This window comes from Molothrus ater, chromosome 4 (genome assembly GCF_012460135.2).
Source record: "Molothrus ater isolate BHLD 08-10-18 breed brown headed cowbird chromosome 4, BPBGC_Mater_1.1, whole genome shotgun sequence".
NCBI lineage: Eukaryota > Metazoa > Chordata > Aves > Passeriformes > Icteridae > Molothrus > Molothrus ater.
In genome coordinates this window covers 41,284,877-41,304,072 of record NC_050481.2, presented here as the reverse complement: position 1 = coordinate 41,304,072, position 19,196 = coordinate 41,284,877, and the positions used below count along the sequence as shown (strand labels likewise).

At 37.6% G+C, this 19,196-nt stretch overlaps 1 protein-coding gene across 1 annotated transcript; it reads right to left on the bottom strand.

The window, feature by feature from the left end:
• Positions 1–1,469: 1,469 nt before the first annotated feature.
• On the bottom strand, positions 1,470–19,196 carry LOC118686183 (coagulation factor XI-like). Its single transcript, XM_054514652.1, is given in 17 exon segments — positions 1,470–2,708; positions 4,110–4,249; positions 5,531–5,626; positions 5,943–6,118; positions 6,491–6,665; positions 7,439–7,554; positions 7,684–7,843; positions 7,931–8,040; positions 8,843–9,002; positions 11,974–12,083; positions 12,657–12,816; positions 14,360–14,463; positions 15,120–15,282; positions 17,842–17,900; positions 18,364–18,409; positions 18,525–18,618; positions 19,155–19,196. Coding segments are annotated over 17 exon segments (2,082 nt in total). The 3' UTR covers positions 1,470–2,537.

Here is a 19,196-nt window from a genome sequence, read left to right as displayed (position 1 = left end):
AAACCAACCATGGAGCTCCAGAGGTCTACAGAGCACAGCTGACTTCCATTCCTCTTTGTTACTGCAGTACTTACAATCAGAAAAGTTGCAGCAGAAAAAGAAAACAAACAAACAAACAAATAAATAAACAACATTGAGGGAAGGAAAAAAAGAATAACACATTTTTTGTGCATTTGAAAAAGCTGATGACAGGATTATTATGAGAAGGTTTTAAAGGCTGTCAGATTGACATTGCATATACTCTTTAGCCTACACAGTTTGAGTATTAGAGACAAGTATTTTGGATGGTCTCCTGATGATTCTTATTTAGAGAGTTTCAGCCTCTGTTTTCCTACTGAAGCAATTCCTTTTTTCCGTCAGCAACTCTTTTCCAGCTGTCTTCATTCCTTCCCCACAAGGACAAAATCACACTGGAATGCCAAGAATCTTTCTTTTTTTTTTCCTGTTTTCTATTTTTTCCTTCTCAGTCCCTTATTTAAGTCTCTAGGTTTTTGACAGCATGTCTGAGGTTTGCTGTTATTTTAAACCAGCTGGGGATTAAACAGAGCATGAAGAGACTCAATCAGCCCCCACCCATATCTCTTGTTCTGCTTCTGCAATGTTGGCAAAAATCCCATGTGCCTTCCCTCTCACCCTTGATCCAATTCCCCCAGCACACACAGGCTATTCCTGTTGGCTCTCTGAGCAGCCACGTCCTGCACTCAGCACTCCCAGGGCATGACACCTTCGGCACTGCGCACCCAGTGACTCAAGCCCCTGTCACCAGGAGTCCACACAGGGCAGAGGGAAGGCAGCACCTCTTTCCCCAGATGTGCCTGCAGCAGCAGCATTACCTCTCCTCTCCTGCTAAGTCTGGACTGTTCTCATCCCTTCTCTGAATTCTACTTCTTTAGAAATAAATGAACAAAGTAAATCAACTCCCCAGCCTTTGAATACAGCTTAAGAGTTTCAGGTTTGTTGACTGCAGTCAGCTTAGCACTGCACACCCCGACTCCAGACACAGATAGGAGCATAAGCTTGTAGCATGGAATTACACTTTTTTCCCTCAGTATTATTTACAAATAAAGCATAAAAATTAAAGACAAAAATAATTTGCAGCAGCTTGATTCTTATCTCCCAACAATTTGATGTTTAATTCCTAAGTTTCATGACCTCATTTACTTGCAGAGCCACTCCTGCTGCTTACCTCCCAGTGTGGTGTAGGGCAATTATGAGTAGCACTCTGGAACATATTTTCAGCAATTATGGTAATGTAGATGATTAGGAAACAAGCTCATAAATTTTGGCAAAGACAGTGTTGGTACTCTACTCTCCTTTCTGGTGCAGTGTAAAATGTTGCTTCTTACTATGGGAAAGTAATTAATTTTTGATTCCTGTTTCTCACACTAGTACTAATTTCAGCCATGAAATATGTTTGCTACCTGAAAAAAAGTAACAAAAAATTATAAAAGGAAACAAGGAGATATAGGAACAGGATAAAGTTGTTTCTTTAATCACAGAGTTAGGTATTTGGAAAATAAAAATATATATTGGGGGAGGGGATTCTTTTATTGATTTTCTGGATAGTCTTCAAGAGAAGTAGACCCTCATTAAGCTTCTCATCACAAAATTATCCACAGAAGTTAGAATACTGTAGGTGACAGCTCATTGGGAGCAATGGGTTAAAAGAGGAATACTGGTGGGGATTGTATACACACGCAATCGACCTTGCAGCTGGGAATGCAAAAAGTCTGGAGAGCAGAAATGTAGAAAAAAAGTATTTTATGCCTTCCACTGTTTGTGTTCTGTGTGCCTCCAGAACATCTGTGTATAGATAACATGGGTGTTTGGTAACTTGGAGGCACTCTAAGGGTCAGGCTCGAGCTCCCTGCCTTGGTGCTGAGATCAAAGCCCTGCGGAGATTACAGCACAATGGTAAATTACACTTGTGCAAACCCTTGGCAGACTGCTGGGAACATCAGGATGGGATTTTGCAGTATGAACTGGGCTTGGTGGTGTCTGCACCCATGTGTGTCCCTCTGCCAAGACCTCTGGGTTTGTTTACTTGGTTAGTACTGACATTTTTCTGGTTAATTCCCCAAGGATACTAGGGGAATGCAACTGCATAGGCATTTTCATGCCTCAGCTTCCCTTCCCCCAGCCCTCCAGTAAGCTTGTAAGTGGTTCACCCATTTTAACTACAAGACAAGAGTGGGGAATTTCTCTTTGCTGTGTGGCAACCTCCTAAAACAGAAGTAGTTCCCAGCTTCAAGGTCCATACATGTCCTGCAACCTCATCCACTCCCGTTTTATGCTAGCAAGAATAGAAGAAGTCTGTGGCTCAGCCATATTTTCTTCTGCCAAATCAGTGATGACAGAGTTTATTGTTATTACTGCTTTTCATTTATTAATAGGAAAATTCATTCATTCCTTCTTTTCTGCATTTTAAAACAAGTACTTTACACTCCAGGCTAACAAAAAACACCATTGAAAAAGCACTAATACGCTTTATCCATTTGCCCTGAGGGTTGTTATTCCACAGCAACACTTTGAGTGAGTCAGTAATGCTCATACTGTGTAGTTTTTTCTAGAATCCAGTCTGAATAGTCAGCAACTTTGGTGTAGACTCCCGGCTGCCTGGGGCGGGCGCAGCCTTCGCCCCAGCTGGTGATGCCCACCAGATACCACACCTCCTCGTGCCTGCAGGAGAGGGGCCCTCCTGAATCTCCCTGTACCACAGGAGAAAAGGAGAGAGCATGCAAGGAAGAGGTGTCATCAGTATTTCTATCACAAAGAAAGCTGTGAATAAAATCAGCATAATTCAATGTTACCATCAACATAACAGCCTAGATTTCAGTCACTCTCACTTACAGCTAATTAATAGAGGATTGAAGCAGGTGTTCTGATTGTTTAGTAAATTGATTTCTAAATAGTCATTGCAAACAATTTCTTCTTCCCATGAAGGCTCAAAATTACTGGTTTATATTATTTTCTTTTTATTATCGTTATCACCTTGTCTACATACAGTGATTTAAAACTGTATGTCATATTGGCAATATTTTTTCTTATGACAATGTTTTTAGTATCTCAGTTCTCTACATGCCTTATCCTGCTTGAGTGACTGTCCCACTCAGAATAAAACACCTTCGTGGGTTTTTTTCTATTCCTTTCTGAATATAAGATTTGTTAGAGAAGCTGTTATGAGTTGTTAGGACAACAGCAAATGTGTTTTTTTTTTAAACAGCATCTCCATGTTCTGTTACGCTGTATCAGATAAAAAAAGCTTAATTGGCAGAGAGGAAAAATTACATCCCAGCTCCAAGTATTTTTATTTCTAACTAATCATAGCAATAGTTACATTTCAGTGTACAATTATTAAGAGTTAAATGTTTGCAGTGAAAACTGTATTTGGAAGAGAATTTAATATTAATAATCAAACTATTTTCTTCTTGCAGTGTATTTGGAAGAGAATTTAATATTAATAATCAAACTATTTTCTTCTTGCAGAAATTAACTCAGAATATTTAAAGTGGCGAAAGTGCGTGAGTTTACTCTTGAGCACAGACTTTGGCTCATGGAGCTCATGCTGTTGTGGCATTTTCAACTCTAATTATGAACAGAGCAGTTTTCACAGTTTGTTTTCGGCCTTCTATTCCCCATGCATTCTAATAGCATTACTAGCACCCTCCCTTCTGGTTTATACACAATGGATGCTTTAAAATAAGATTTTAGACACTCTATTTCCTACCAAGAAATGGAAAAAAAAAAAAAAGAAACTACATAGGAAATCTGTTCTTAGTGGAGAAATGCTTCAAGATACTATACTTATGCTCTCTGGATTTCTGATAGCCTGAAGAAACACTGTTTTATTCCCTAAATGGATATCTATATATCCACACTCAGAGTTTCCTTTCCATGGAATCTATCCCTAAAGATTTCAATGTCGTATAAGAAATATTTTCCATATACCTTGGTTTTCAGTGCTTTTGACAACCAAAATTGACAAGTTAATCAAGAGCTCTACTGATAATCATACTTTTCTGATAACAACTAAAAATAATTGCATTATTCATTTACATATTTGAACATATGGTTGGAATATATAACCATACACTACTGTTTGTCATTACCTTACAAGCATCCCTTCCTCCTTCATCATAGCCAGCACAGATCACTTTGTCACCGATTCTGCGCTTCCGGTACCTTGCCTGGCATTCCTCTTTTGACATGAAGGGAACGGGAGCCTTTTGAAGAATATCTTGGACCCGACCTATATGGAAGGCAATATGAGATGAGAAATGTTTGGTTCTAGAAAAATAAAGGCTAAAATTCAACTCTAGAAATCCCCATACACTGATATTACAGTGTGGGAGGTCACTGCTTCTGGAGTGTCAATAGATGTTCATGACACTGATTTTTCTTCCTTTGTGTTAGCGAACAATGTGAATTCTCTTCTAATTTAAATGCTTTTATGATGCCGGGAAAGCTTCAAAACTCCCTTGTGATGTGCAGCAAATCCTCATATTGGAAAGGCTCTTGGGACATTGGCCCTTGGAGCATTGCTGTTAGCATTGCTTTGTGTTAGTAACTATTATTGCCTGGTAAATATATAAGTTTGAAATCTCCCAGTTGCCAAATCTGTGCTGCTCTCTGTCCTAGTAGTTTTTAAGATGGAGAAATTTGCACATAGACTAAACAAGAGTATTTAAAACCAGCTTTTTCTCTAGTAATTAACAGAAGAAACTTGTCTATACAGTAACTGCCTAAATTTGTTAGATTTCACATTGAACTATAACTTTCAGATAGGTACGTGTATAAAGGAAAATATTTTCTTTAAAGAGATGCATATACAACTATATAAACATATTAAAAATATAATAAAGAGATGTAAAACCACAGCTTGGTAATTAAGAGCTTTTTGGCCTACCTCCATATAAAATCAGAGTTCAAATCTCATCTACTATCAAAACACAAGTCATTGGCATGGTCTATAATCAATCTTCAGAATAAGAAAAGCAACATACTTCAGTCTCCAATTTCTAAAGTCATATGAATACAGTCACATAAAAAATCACCATGAGTTATGTGCAGACTGTGATTCAAAACAGTCCAGTGGTAAATTTATTGCCTTTTTTTCAGCTAGGAAAAAATAAAAAAGAGCGTGCAAAACCAAGGTATGTACTGGGGTTTGCCAGTAGATTAAACTAGAATCTAAGGAAGGGTATTTGAGTGTTGTAGAAGATGTATTTAGATGTATGTAGAGGATTGAAATCTCAAGTACTTCAAACTACTGAACCAATTTATAAAATTAATTATTGTGTCAGAGCATGAAGCTATTTAATGATAACTTTATACATCTTTCATTTGTGTTTTATGGTGTGTTAATAGAAATCAATTCTAATAAAGAATTATATTAAAGTGCTGTCTAGAAGGAATAGTGATAGCGAAGAACAGAGAATAATTTTCTATTTTTTAGAGAAGGGGAGGCTTTTGTCAAAAACATTGACTTTAAAAATACAAAAATTTACTGTTTAAAAGTATTTCTCTGTACCTTTTTCTTTTCTGTAACCCCATCCAATTACCCAACAGTCAGTATAAAATATGTTAGTGTCTTCTTTTGATGGCAGGCAGATAGGTAGTTGAAGATCTAAAGTACAAGAGAAAATATTAGTTTGTCCAGCAGAGACAATTGCAACAATAAGGTTTTGTGGGCACCCACATGACCCCTGACAACAACTTCTATGTATGCTTTGTCCCTTGCATTATGTGTGACTCCCAGCATGTAAATTAGAGCCATCCATTTTCTTTTTTGAAGCCAACAGAATAGCTTCTCCTCAAACCCCAGTAACTGCATATTAAACATATTAAAGGAAGCCAGCCCAGGTGTTCATGCACTGCCATAGCAATGCCAGCCCTGTGTCTTCCTGCACATTTTCACAATTCCTCTGCAGCATGCTACATACCAGTAAAATTCATAGGCTCAGCAAGTTTCATCAAAGCAATGTCATATCCAATATGTGCATATTTATACTGAGAGTGAACAATAATCTCTTCCACTTTGAAGAAGGGTGTATCCTCGTTTATTTCTGATTGTCTCAAAACGCCAGCATAAATACGCCAAATGTTGGGATTCTCTAGACTGAGGGGAAAAGACAGTCAGTCTGTTACTAAAGAGCCTAATGCAGTATTACAGTAAGAAAAAACTTGTATCTCATGAGAACGTCTAGGGTTCTGTAGGTATTTGTTGTCTGCTTTAGAATTTCACCTTCTAGAGTCATTAAAATAATTTAGCATCAGCAGTACAATACTATGCTAAAAAGGGAGGAGGTATGGACTTCCAGTTACATTAAGAAACTTAATGTCTACCTGAAAATTTCACCTTTTGGCTACGTTAAAGCATTTCATCTATTTCTAGTTCTCATTGTGATTATCCTGAAAGGTAGGCTTCAATTTACCTTGCATGCCGGGCTAACCTTTGAGGCTTGTTCGTCCATTTGCATTTAGGTCTCACCTGGAGACGCAGTGAGCAGCCGTGAGGATCCACTGGTTGCTGATGATGGAGCCCCCGCACAGGTGTCTCTGGCGGGACAGCTTGGCATGCAAGCTGACCTGCCACGGCCACTCACCAGGGGAGGAGTCTGTCCCACCAACGATCCTGATTGTCCTTGCAGAATGCTGCATACACACTATTAAATTACAGAAGTAATTTAAAACTGAGCTTAAAGACAACTTGCATTCACCAATGAAAAATGAAGATGAGACTACTGCTGATCACTGAATAGGCACCACCTATTGTGAAGAAGGTGATAAATTATACATTTTTCATGGGTTATGGTCATAAAGCCTATTAAAATCAAATTCACAGTGCTGTTCCAGTGTTTGCTATGTATTAAATTTGCAGGCAACCCCAATGAGGGGAGAGAATAATGAAGAGGACTACATTGATATCAGAAGGCTAATTAATTACTTTTTATACTATATTATACAATATTATATTACATTAAATCTAAACTGAATCTTCCAAGCACTTCACCCTGCGCACAACTGACAGAATCTCGTGACTGTCAGCCGACAGTCCTGACACATGCACACTCTTGGCCCTGATAGGCCAAGGAAAAAAAACACCATCACTTTGGGTAAACAATCTTCATATTGCATTCTACGTTTGCATAAACACAGGCAGAGCAAATGTTTAGAATTATTTTTCCTTTCTCCGAGGTTCAGAGAATGTGAAACCCAGCAATATTCTTGGGAAGAATTGTGCCTTGCTTTTCTCTGTGAAGAGAAATGTGGTGACAACTATGTGAAGACCTGACTGACTTCACTTTTCCAGAGCACTCTAACTTTACAAGATCACCCACTGGGACAGTGCAACCACTTAAAAAAAAATATGGTTTGGCCTCCTACACTGAAATCAGGGAAGCACTGTCTATTTTTCATAAAAAAAAGTTGTACGTACCAGTACTGGCTTTTTTTTTGCATAATCTTAGTGAGTATCCAGAGATACTTCCTGGTCCATGCACTATTTTCACTGGAGATCCATTTGAGGACATTCTTAGGTGACACTCACACTTTCTGCCAATGAATTAATGCAAACATTTGTTTGTAATTTTTTCACTGAACAACATATACATCAACTCACCCACCACATGTCTGGAATGATTATTTCAGCAATCTTTGAACATTTTAAAAAATATATCTCACCCTTCTTCATTGCATGAACCTTGGAGGAGAGAATAGGAAAAAAATTGGCAGCGGATCATGTCTGTGCAAACCTGCTGACAGGCTCTGTGTCCTTTAGTATACGTGACAGTAAGTTCATCTCCCAAAAAATCCATCTGCATGTAAGTGCGAGAATTGCAGGCTGTAAGAATGATTGCATTCAAAGCATCAGAAAGTTATTACTTAGATTAATTCAAAATTAGTGGGTTTATTGTAATTTATTGTTTACCAGGAAAAGATCTTCTGCAATTTAGGAGGCCAAAGCCTGATACAGCATTTTCTTGTGATATGAGCTCCTCTGGAATTCCACTTGTTGATGTCTTCAGAAGGCAAAGATTTCTAAAATTAAATATTTTTCACAATAACTAAACCTGTTCTCACATTCCAAAAATAATTGTTTAGGTACTGGTAAAAGAAGGTTCTTTCCTAAATACCCTCTTTTCTCCCAAATCTCAATCTGTAGAAGCATTTTATACGAAAATGCACTCCCTAAATTTACTAGTTCACACTAAATTGAGGTAATCAATTGTGCTGTGAAATGCCATACAAGGATACTACTAAAAGTGGTACAGTATTTACACATATATAGAAGAGGTGACTTTAGAAGATGCATGCCATCTCAGCTTTGCTTCTCCCTGAAATTCCTTTGAGACCCTATTCTTCTGATTTGTGTGCAATGTTGATTTTTAACTATTCTCACTACTAAGTGTGAAAGAAGGAAGACAAATAGAAATATTTTTAAAGCCATTAACTTAATTGAAAAATCTTTTCAAGAAAATAAGTTCGCCGTGCCAGGAAACCAGATGGCTCTTTTGATAATGCCATAAAATTCAGCTTTAAGTCTTTAAAACAATCTGGAGGCTCACTGTACTTTTGACATGTATACTTCTTTTCAGATTAAGACCAGATACACAACCACAATACAAAAGTCCTTATCACATTGGAAAACAGTTGAAATGTCCACATGAAATTACAAATTTATGAACAAAACCCATCAGAAGCTGTACTTTACTGAAAATAGCCTTTTAGCATAAATTTACATTTGTATAAGAAATTAGTGTTTAAAAAAAGACTCTGTATTTTTAAAAAAATAAATTTTAAATAATCTACATGGATAATATCATTTAACTGTCATATTCACCTTTGAGATTCTGTTTGCCATTTCCTGGTAAAAAATGTAAAGAACAAGCACTTGGGAAAATATGTACACATAGTTTGGCAGACAGAAATATCAGGAGTGAAAAAACTTGTAACATTAATTCCTGAAAACACTTGATCTTCAAAAATGTCCATTTGACAATCTGCATAAAACAAGAACAAAATATCAAAATTCAAAAAACTTTAGTATGTCATCAGAATATTGAGATTTACAGATTATTCATTTCTATCTTTATTCCCATTTTCCTTCTGTGATTGGTAAACTGGAAAGGTAAGACAACATTTTAACTAAAAACTATTTCTCAAGAATATTATTGAATATGTAAAGTCATGGAGAGCACTACAGGGGTAAGGTTCATATAGAGGAAGAGAAAATACATATTACAGTAGAGATTTGCTAATCTAATAGGGAAAAATTTAAATTAATTTTCAATGGGCATATCATGTTCATGGGAAGACTAGAAAAAAAATGAGGTGATGATCTTCTTAACACTTCTTTTACTATTTGGAAAGTAGGCAGAGTAAATAGGATTGCTGCCCTCTGACATAGCCAAAATATCAAAACACAACAGAGGCTTGGCAGGATAGTTCACACAACCAGACAATGGACATAGAGATTAGAGGGAATACTAGCATGTTTAAAAAGAGATTAATGAGTATCTTCTTCAAAGATATACTTGAAGTCCCAGTTAGAATTCTAGTGTGAGAATTTAAAAAGAAAAACTGGAAGCATCAGCACGGAGGATGTTTCTTGAACCTATCAAGCTGCAGAGATAGTAAAAATAGTGAAATGATCCAAAAGACAGGATTTGTTGGCAGCAGAGAACTTGAGCTGTTGAGAAAGTGCAGCAACCAAGTCAATACTGCCCAGTGTGTTATAGAAACATATTGGGAACACATTGCTTCAGAAAGGGAAACTAAGAAGAGGCAGAGCTTAATTCGAATCCTGTTAATTTGATGAGGTTTTCAAAAAACATAGGGAAGAAAGGACAACAATACTGGGAAGTAATTACACAATAAGAACAGTAAAACATATAATCAGAAATGTAGAAAATTGGAGTCAATTAACTCTCACATTTAGTATTTAAGATCCTATGTTAAGGGATCTTCAGAAGAACAGATAGTTTCAAAGGAAATTATATTTAAAGTAAAAATGTGGATCTGAAACTTAAGGGAAGCTAACCCATGATCTCAAGGACCATGTTCAGTGATCATTTGCTCAATATCCAGTGATGCCCAGGAAGATCCTTGCAAAGGGCAGAAAAGAGACAAATTGCTATGCATGCATAGTAGTGTGTGTGCATAAAAATAAAGTCAGAGAGGCAAAGGCAGAAAATGAAAGGCCACCTAGAAAGGAATAAACTAAATAAATTCAGAAGAAAACCTCAAACAAATATTGAAATAAACCCATTTCAGGTGTTGACAAAACAACAAGGCAGAAAACATTACTGAGGTTTTAAGACTACACTCCACAAATCTCTGTCTGGACAGGTACAGATGATCTGTCTGAGAGTAGGACAGGTGACCTCTTTTGATGACTTCTTGATGCAGTAGTGCTGTCTAGGCTTCTATGATCAAACAATTTATTTATTCTCTCTCTTGCCTGCTCTTGCCTCTTTCACAAGACACAGAAAGTAGGGGAAGACAGGGAGGAACATGGTTGATTTTCACACGATGTCATGGTTTTATCACAGCCAAGAATCAAGCCCCATGCAGTCACTCACTCACTTCCCCACCAGAAAGATCAGGGAGAGGATCAGAAGGGTAAAAGCAAGTAACTAGAGGCTTCAGGCAAAGACTGTCTTGTAGCAAAAGTTCAAGCTGGGCACCAAAAAGGACTTTGGTGGGTTGACCTTGTCTGGATGCCAGGTGCCCAGCAACTTACTCTATCATTCCCCTTTCACAACTGGACAGGTGAGTGAAAATGAGATGGAAAAACGACACATAGGTTGAAATAAGGTGGTTTACTAAAGCAAAAGCAAAAGTTTGCATACACACACGCAAAGAGGACTAACCCAATTCTTTTATTTTCTACTTCCCATCAGCAAGTGATATCCAGCCACTTCCTGGGAAGATCTTCCTGGAAGCAGGGCCTCAGCACACATACCTGTCGCTCCAGAAGGCAAACACTGCCAATAATAAATGCCTGCCCTTCCTCCTCATTTCCTTAGATTTTATAGCTGAGCTGACATCATAAGACATGGAATGTCCCCATGGCTAGCTTGGGTCAGCTGAACTAGGTGTATTCACTCACAGGTTCTTGCCCACCCCCAGACTATTGATGGGTGGAATGTTGGGGAGAGAGTGCTGATGCTGTGCCAGCACTGCCCAGCAGTAAACCCAAGCACTGATTTTAGAAAGCAATATATTGATACACATCTCTATGAAATGTGATTTATACAGAAAAATTAGATTATCTGTGAGATAAAATAAGGCTATATGAAAGCAGAGTAACCTCATCATCATTAAGAAGGGAAAGTATCACACAGTAAGACAAAGTGGAGATAGAATTAAAAAGAAAAGAAAAAAAAAAAGAAAAAGGGAAAGATGTTTCAATTGAGAATAAGAAGTTTTGATACACACTGTTTGATGTTAGACACTTGAGAATTTTGTATGAGTAATGATTGCAGGAACAAGCACAGACCTTTCCCTTTCATCACAAATCACCCACAAAATGCATATTACATCCTTTCCTATTAGCCAGCTGTATTAAAACACTGCAGATCTTCAATAAAAATTATCAATTGCATACACAGTATACAAACAGAATGTAGAAAGCTCCATATTTCCCCTGATCTTTGAATCTGATGGGCTTTTATCTATAATTTTTGTATCCATGATACAAAGATAACATACTATTTCATCAAGCTAATGCTATGAAAGAATTCTTTAGATCTCTAAAGAAGGGAATTGTTTCTGTAAGACAAATTATAACATAAAAAATTTAAAAGATATGAACCTCCTTTGTCCCTGAGTGTACGAACTATATTTTAAGAATAAGATTATTTTAGAACTATTCTACATAATGAAACACTTCTACATGTGAGTGATAGATTACATTTCAGGATACATGACCCTTAAAACTAATCAGAATCAGAGATTTTAAATAGTTACCTAATTCAGAAAGCTGACATGGCTTTAGAGAGAATCCAGACACAACCTCATCAAGCGCCTTTATGTTGGTTGGAGTTCCAACACTGGTGTGTTTCAAGAAGCATTTTTTACTGAATGACAAAGAGTAAAGAAAGTAGTAAGAAAATAGGTCTTCTTCCTTGGACCAAACCATCCTCCTGAACCCACAATTCCTACCACTGTGCATGGTCTGGCCATGGGCCAGAACAATCTCCAGCCTCCAGTACAGAGTTCAACTGATGAACAGAGCTAGCTGAACAATGTTTAACTTCCACAACTGAGCAGATTAAGAGCTCAAAAATAGGTCTCATTAAAATGAAATAATTTCTCTGGATACTCTGATGATGCTATTTTCAGAACAATAAGCAGAGTAAGATTGAACAGAGCAAAAATGCAGCACAGCTATCAATATAATTTGCATTTCAGTATCTTCAGAGAATTTTAGGATTTTTTCAAGGCTGTAATAATCAAGTTTGTCTTTCTCACCAACAGACAAATGAAAGCCAATTTACAATCGATATTTTCCTACCTGTAAGTGTGAACAAACATTTCAAGGAGGAATAAATTGAATATTCTTGAGTAAATTCTTGCACCTTAGAGTGCTCTAAGATTTAATCTATTTAGGCACAGGGCTGTCCAGGGGAATGAATCCAACCTGTATTTACCAAAAGCTTGCATTGTGAAAATTTTCAGAGGCATATGTAAAAAAATGACAACGGTTGTCATTGGTACATCGTTTTTGACACTCTTGATAGCTGTCAGCCATAGTAATATCAAAAATATTCCCTTCCATATCCAGTCCTACATGGACATCTGGGCTGCAAGCTGTGAAGAAAGAGAGACCAAGTTCTGAAAATGTACTTCTATTCTTTTCCCATCCCTTGCCCCAAATTGCCCAAAAGATAGCAGACTGTATGACAGATTGTATGACACATCCTTCATAATCCAGATGCCACATCCCACACTGCACTTCAGTTACATCATACTTTATACATAGATCCAGCACCAAATCAGAAATGTAGGTTTAGTGTAATACCTCGTGGCAAGGGGAAAACTGGCAGACTTTGACAGTGCCTTTGCCTACATGAGAGAGGGGCTCTAACCACTGTGGCTGACTGAGAACAGGATGACACTCACCAAAGCAAGACTCAGAATCAATATTAAAATATATTTTCCCAGTTCCAAATTCATAGAGCAGATTAAATGGCATATCCTTTCCTCATAAGCAACAGACACTTCCCACTTGAGTCAGAATATTACATTTACACTTCACAGAGAGAGGACCACAAAACTGTGGGGCTTGAAATGAAGGTCATTTCACAGAACAAGAGTCAGCCAATGATTTGAGGCATTTTTAAACATGTATGCATAGATTTTCATTTAGTCTGATTCTAGAGTAATTCAGTGATATTAATTAGTCTAAATAGGATAAAGAATAATATCCCACTGAAATCTCTTTCTATTCCAAGATACTCAGAAATCCAAACATGAAGGGTTACTGGCAGGAAAGAGCTTTTAAGGGGCTTGACTGCTCTGAAGGACAAGTGGCAAGCAAAAGAAACTACAACTTATTGATAATAGCTAAAATGGAGAACTTGCATAAAAACCCACTAAGTCCTGACATCTTGAGCTGCTATACCAATACAACTAAAGAAGTAGCCTGACATCCGTAAGACACTATTTGTCCTGAAGTCAGGAAGTGAATAACTATATTCTTCCTTATTCCATTTTTCTAAAGTACCACACTATGCTTAAAGTTGATCTCCTTTTAATGACATCACTATGAAAGTGCAAATTTAAAACATTCATAAAATAACACATTTAATAGGCTTTTAATATGCCTGATAATAACCTGCAGGCATGCCATGATGACATTAGGTCTTCATGTAAAGCACATATACCCTAAAAGATGCATCTGCTAAAAAAATTGTTACACAGAATCACAAAAGTATTAGCATCACTTTGTGACAGTGCACTTTTGCCTTGCTGAGCATCTGCACCTCAGGGTCACACATGCCATATGAGCCACTTTCTGGACTGGAATTGTAGTAGTAAATTAATCTTTAGAACTGGAGTCAGTAGTTAAAGCAAGGGCTGCCATCTGCCTCTAGCAAAAGAAACTGTGACTGCAGGAACATGATCTCCCTGTTACCTCATCTGGGGACCCTCGGTGGTGGAGAGGTGGGCCTGAAGAGTAAAACCAGCGGAGATTTTGTCACCTGTGTTTGAAAGTGGTCTGGCAAAGAACACACAAATCACTGCTTGGTTGCCTCCCTGATTCTATTCCTCTTCCCAAAATGCTAATTTTTTAACAGCTGCTATGCAATGCAGAGCATAAAATATATGCATGTGAATAACCATATCTTACCACTAATTTGGTTACACTGTTTTAAGGAATGTCCAGAGATAGCTCCTTCCATATCCACTTTTGGCAGCATTTCTGTATCGCTGTCTTTTAAATAGCAGGAGAACCTGTGTTTTAAAATGCAGCAATTCACAGCTTTGTCAGTACAACACAGACATTCATAACTGTTTCTCAGGTGAAATGCAGCCTGTCCAATATCCCTCAACATGAAAATTTTGACAAGTGTAATTGGAAGAAAAATAGGGTCAAGCCTCACACACTTTGTTGGCAGTTGTGGCAGATGAGAATATTTTGTGTTTGTGGGAGCTCCAAGAAGGTCTCAACAAAATGAGAAGCAGAGCCCAGGGCTGGGAGGACATAAATGCACTGGGCATAGAGAGAAGACAACCTCATTCTCTCGGGCTACTGAAATTCTTAATTGTGAGAAAAATACACCAAATAGAAAGGATGGGGAACAGTACAGGGGATCATTGAAGATGTGAAATTATTCATATTGTCCCTCAACAATAAATACGTGGCCTAGAGAAGGGAGTGCAGAGTCAGTTCTCTTTCCTTCAAAGGCCACTGTGTGAATGTGAAAAATTGGGCATTGTCAAATTTAACCTTTTGAATTCAAGCAATTACTCTTAGATCAACAGTTTTAGAGATACTTGACTTTTTTTTATGGCAACCCTGCACCTTTCCCTGCATGCCTATGTTCTGTCAAAATGTTACCAGGTTTTTAAATTATCACAGGAGACCAGCAAGCACATGAATGTTCTACCTTTTTGCAGGATCTCTAGTCCATGTGGCTGGCAAGTAGGTGAAGAGCAGACAGGTAGGATGGTAAGTGCACACTATTTGGCAGTAATTGGCACTCGGTGTAAAAACTGTAGTGAGGTCTCCTCCTTGGAAGAATGTATTTTCATAGATCTGAGTCACACATTCTGACATGGAATAACAAAGTTGTCAATTATTAGAGACAGGAACACTCAAGTCACCAGGAGAGCTACTTCTCCTCTTCATCATTAATCTTGCTTTTAAACCAGGCTTTTGTCAGGAAAAGTGGGTAAGGGGGGGTGAGTAGCACAGTTCCTCTGAGTCTCATCTTTTCACTCCAGCAGAAATAATACTGTTTAGGGTGTCTCCTCCTGTTCCCCACCTCACACCGAATGCTGGAGCAGGGCAGCTTGAGCCCAGGTAGAAACCCAAGAAGCTGGATGGCCCTCAAGGCAGATCTGCATGGCAGAGGGGAAAGGTACCTTCCCATGGCAAATCTCAGGAGCAGCAGAAGCCTCTCCTGAGACAGGCCAACACAGAACATCATTATGAGGAAAACCAGGAAGAGGAAGCGCAAAAAACAAAAGGAGTTAGAAAGTTTTATGTAAAGACAATCCTATTTTTTAGGGATCCTCTGAATTCAGAGTCAAGGTGGTGCCACTATGCACAGCCTCAATGGCTCCCAGGATTTCATAGACCTTCGGCTCTCTCACACTCCACCCAGGACCCCCCAAACCTTCTTCACAATGAAGAAAATACTGTTACAGGAATAATTTCTCAGGAACAGTTTAGATTAAAAATGAGCTGTACTACTACCTTGCATCTGCAGGACTTCTTAACTCAGAATGTCGTACTGAACTCTGTAATGGCAACAACTCACACTGCTCTGCAGCAGAGGTACCCAAGCAGCAACCTCCTCACATCTTTCAAAATGAAGGCACTTGTAAGATCACAGAGTATGCTGAGTTGGAAGGGATCCACAAGGATCATTCAGACCCTGCCCTGGCCCTGCACAGGATCGTCCCCAGGAGTTACACCACGTGCCTAAGAATGTTTTCCAAACACTTTCCGAATTCTGTCAGGTTTGGGGCTGTGCCCGCTTCCCTGGGGAGCCTTTTCTGGTGCCCAGCCACTCTCTGGGTGAAGAACATTTTTCTAACATACAACCTAAACCTTGCCTGACGCAACATCAGGCGAGTCCCTCTGGTCCTATCGGTCTCAAGACTCTTGGGGGTCTTGAATATCTACTGTAGTGGAGAAGCAGGGTAGAGTCCAAGGGCTCTAAGATCTCTGCATTAAAACACACAAGAGATCTTCTTTGCACAGGAAACCACTCTCTTTTTGAATTTGCCCTCCAAAAGGAATAGCAAACCAATAAAATGGCAATTTTTATTCCTGCATCTACCAAAGTGCTTCTTCTTGGATAAAAGATAAAGAGAAAAGAATGCACTTTTACAGACTGGGTGGAAACCCAACTGAAAACATTTTACCTAGTGGCTTAATCTGTTACTTTAGAGTGATCATACTCTATCAAGTGATATTTAAAATAAAAACAAAAAGTAATATCATATTGGATTTGACAGTTTTAAAAGACTAAAAGTGGATTTTATTTGTTATTATGATTATAAACTATGCAATTCAGTATTTCCTGCACACAGGTATAATATATATTTTTTTAACAAGGAATAAATAAGCATTATTATACATATTTGCTAGATATGTTAACATCTTTCAAAGGTTAAGTCCTTATTAGTAAAAAACTAGAATTTATAAACATCCAAATTCTCTGGTATGTATACACTTTCAAGCTCTTTCTCTAAAAAATGCTATTTATTATTCTTAGTAGCATTTCCTTATCCAGCTCATCATTAAAAACATTTTCAATTCTTAGAATACACCAAGTGAATTCTAAAGCTAAAAGAAAAGAATATTGCAATTATTTACTGTATCAGATATTTTGGATCCTATTTATCTTCTTCTAGCATAAATTAACACAAAAAAATTATTTATGCTGCAAAACTAGGCACCATGTAGAACTGTGCCAGTTCTGAAGATTTTAATTTGGTTAAAATGTTTTCTAGACCTCAGAAATTTTCCAAGATTTTTTTTCTGAGACTTAAAGCCAAGTGACTAAGACTTAAAGCCAAGTCTTAAATAATATTTCATTTATCTATTTGATTTTGCTAAAAAGCTGTTACTTAATTGTTCTGTGAGAAAACAGCTAATACATTACTGAACTTATACCTGTGTTAGTCCTTAGTTATAATTTATCAGGAAAGGGAATTTCAGAGAAGCACAGTGCAGTTTTTTGTAGTTTAACTTTTGTTGCTGGAACAAAGTAAATCATTTACCCACCATGAAAGACACACATTACTCTGCCTCCGGCACCCCCAAAGGGCCTCCTTCCCCAGCTGCTGCTTGGGCTACTGACTTTGCCACTGGGCACAGAACAGGGACCATCACACCAGTTTCACAGTTACATGCCATGGTCCCATGTGTGCTGGGGAAGGTGACAGCATAGGGGGTGGCAGGACAGTGTCAGTAAAGCCCCACTAGAAAGTTCCATGTCAGACAATAGGGTTATGCCATTTACACAAACTTAACTAAACTCAATCCAACAGAATAAACAGCTCTCTCCAGAGCAGACTGCAGTTACTAATCTTCTCCCCTCCTACAATAGTTTCTCTACACTGTTTGTAAGTCTCAGGAATTATATATTAACTTACCACTGTAAACAGAAGCAAGTAAGAAAATGAAATAGGAAGTCCAATAAATCCAATTCATCCTAAAAAACATAAAATCATTTTTTAGGATATGTTCAATAAAGGCTGTGTAATTAGTTTTATAAAGCACTGCTAAGCCTAACACTGCTTTACACTTGTACTGTTTCACCATTAATTCAAAATCACATTGAAAATTAATTGCAGCTGTGACATGCTGTTTTGGAATAACTTTTAACAGCAGAATATTCATTCCTGCTTAGACTGGGAACAATATTCCACTGAAATGACATTGCTAATACTGACTCTCCAGATATTTTAGTAAATACTGTTATCAAGCTAGCAACTTGAACACTCACTGCTTCATATGCTATAAGAATTCTAAGCTTTATTTCACATGCAACAACTTAACCTGTGAAATAAGTTAACCACAAAATACAAGCCATAAAGACTCCAACTTGCACTGTCCTGTTGTTATGAAAACCTTTCACTGAATACCAGTGCATTATTGCAATAATGATTACATACCTGAACACATAATAAGTCTGGATGCATGGATCAGGTTTGCACTCTACTAAAAAAAAAAAAAAAAAGTCAACGCTTTGTGTTAAATATTACTACCTGCAATGCTAACTCATCTTTAATGTTTACTTTGAACGGGTACTGTTTTTGTCAATACTGCTACTGACCTTGGGACACATTTTCAGAACATTTATCATCCACACTGCACTGGAATTGATCCTGTATAACCACACATATGCAACATAGTCTCTCTTTTCTTCCCTATAAAATGATGATAATATTTCAAAACTCCTGGAAAAATTTTCACCTCTATATCAAATTACAGAATTTTCGTGGTCCCTGGATGCAATCACAAAATCTACCTGTATTTGAATATTTACAAACAAAGTATGTTTGTAATGTATGCTGAACTTACCATTTTTTGTGTTGCTTAACATATATTAGTATTCAATTAAAATGATTGTTTTGCCTGTGTGTGTGTGTGCACATTTAAATTGGTGGCACAAACAGGTTAGAATTTTTGTCCAAGAACTTAGTTTCTCCACTTTTCACTTCTTGTCTGGGCTTTCCTATTCAGATGATGGGCAGTTGCTCCAATAGGCAGTTGTTACTGTTTTAATAAAAACACAAGCAAAAACCAAGAAAACAAAGAAAAAAAAAACCCCAAAGAAATCTCAAATTGTAAACTTTTGGAAAAATAAGGCATACCATTCAAATAAGCAGAAAACCAGAGCAGCTTGACCATAAATTTTACCAAGAACATGCGTGTCATTCATGCAACATGTAGTCATACCCACATTCATCAGAAGCTTCTATAAGATTTCATTTTTATAATCCAT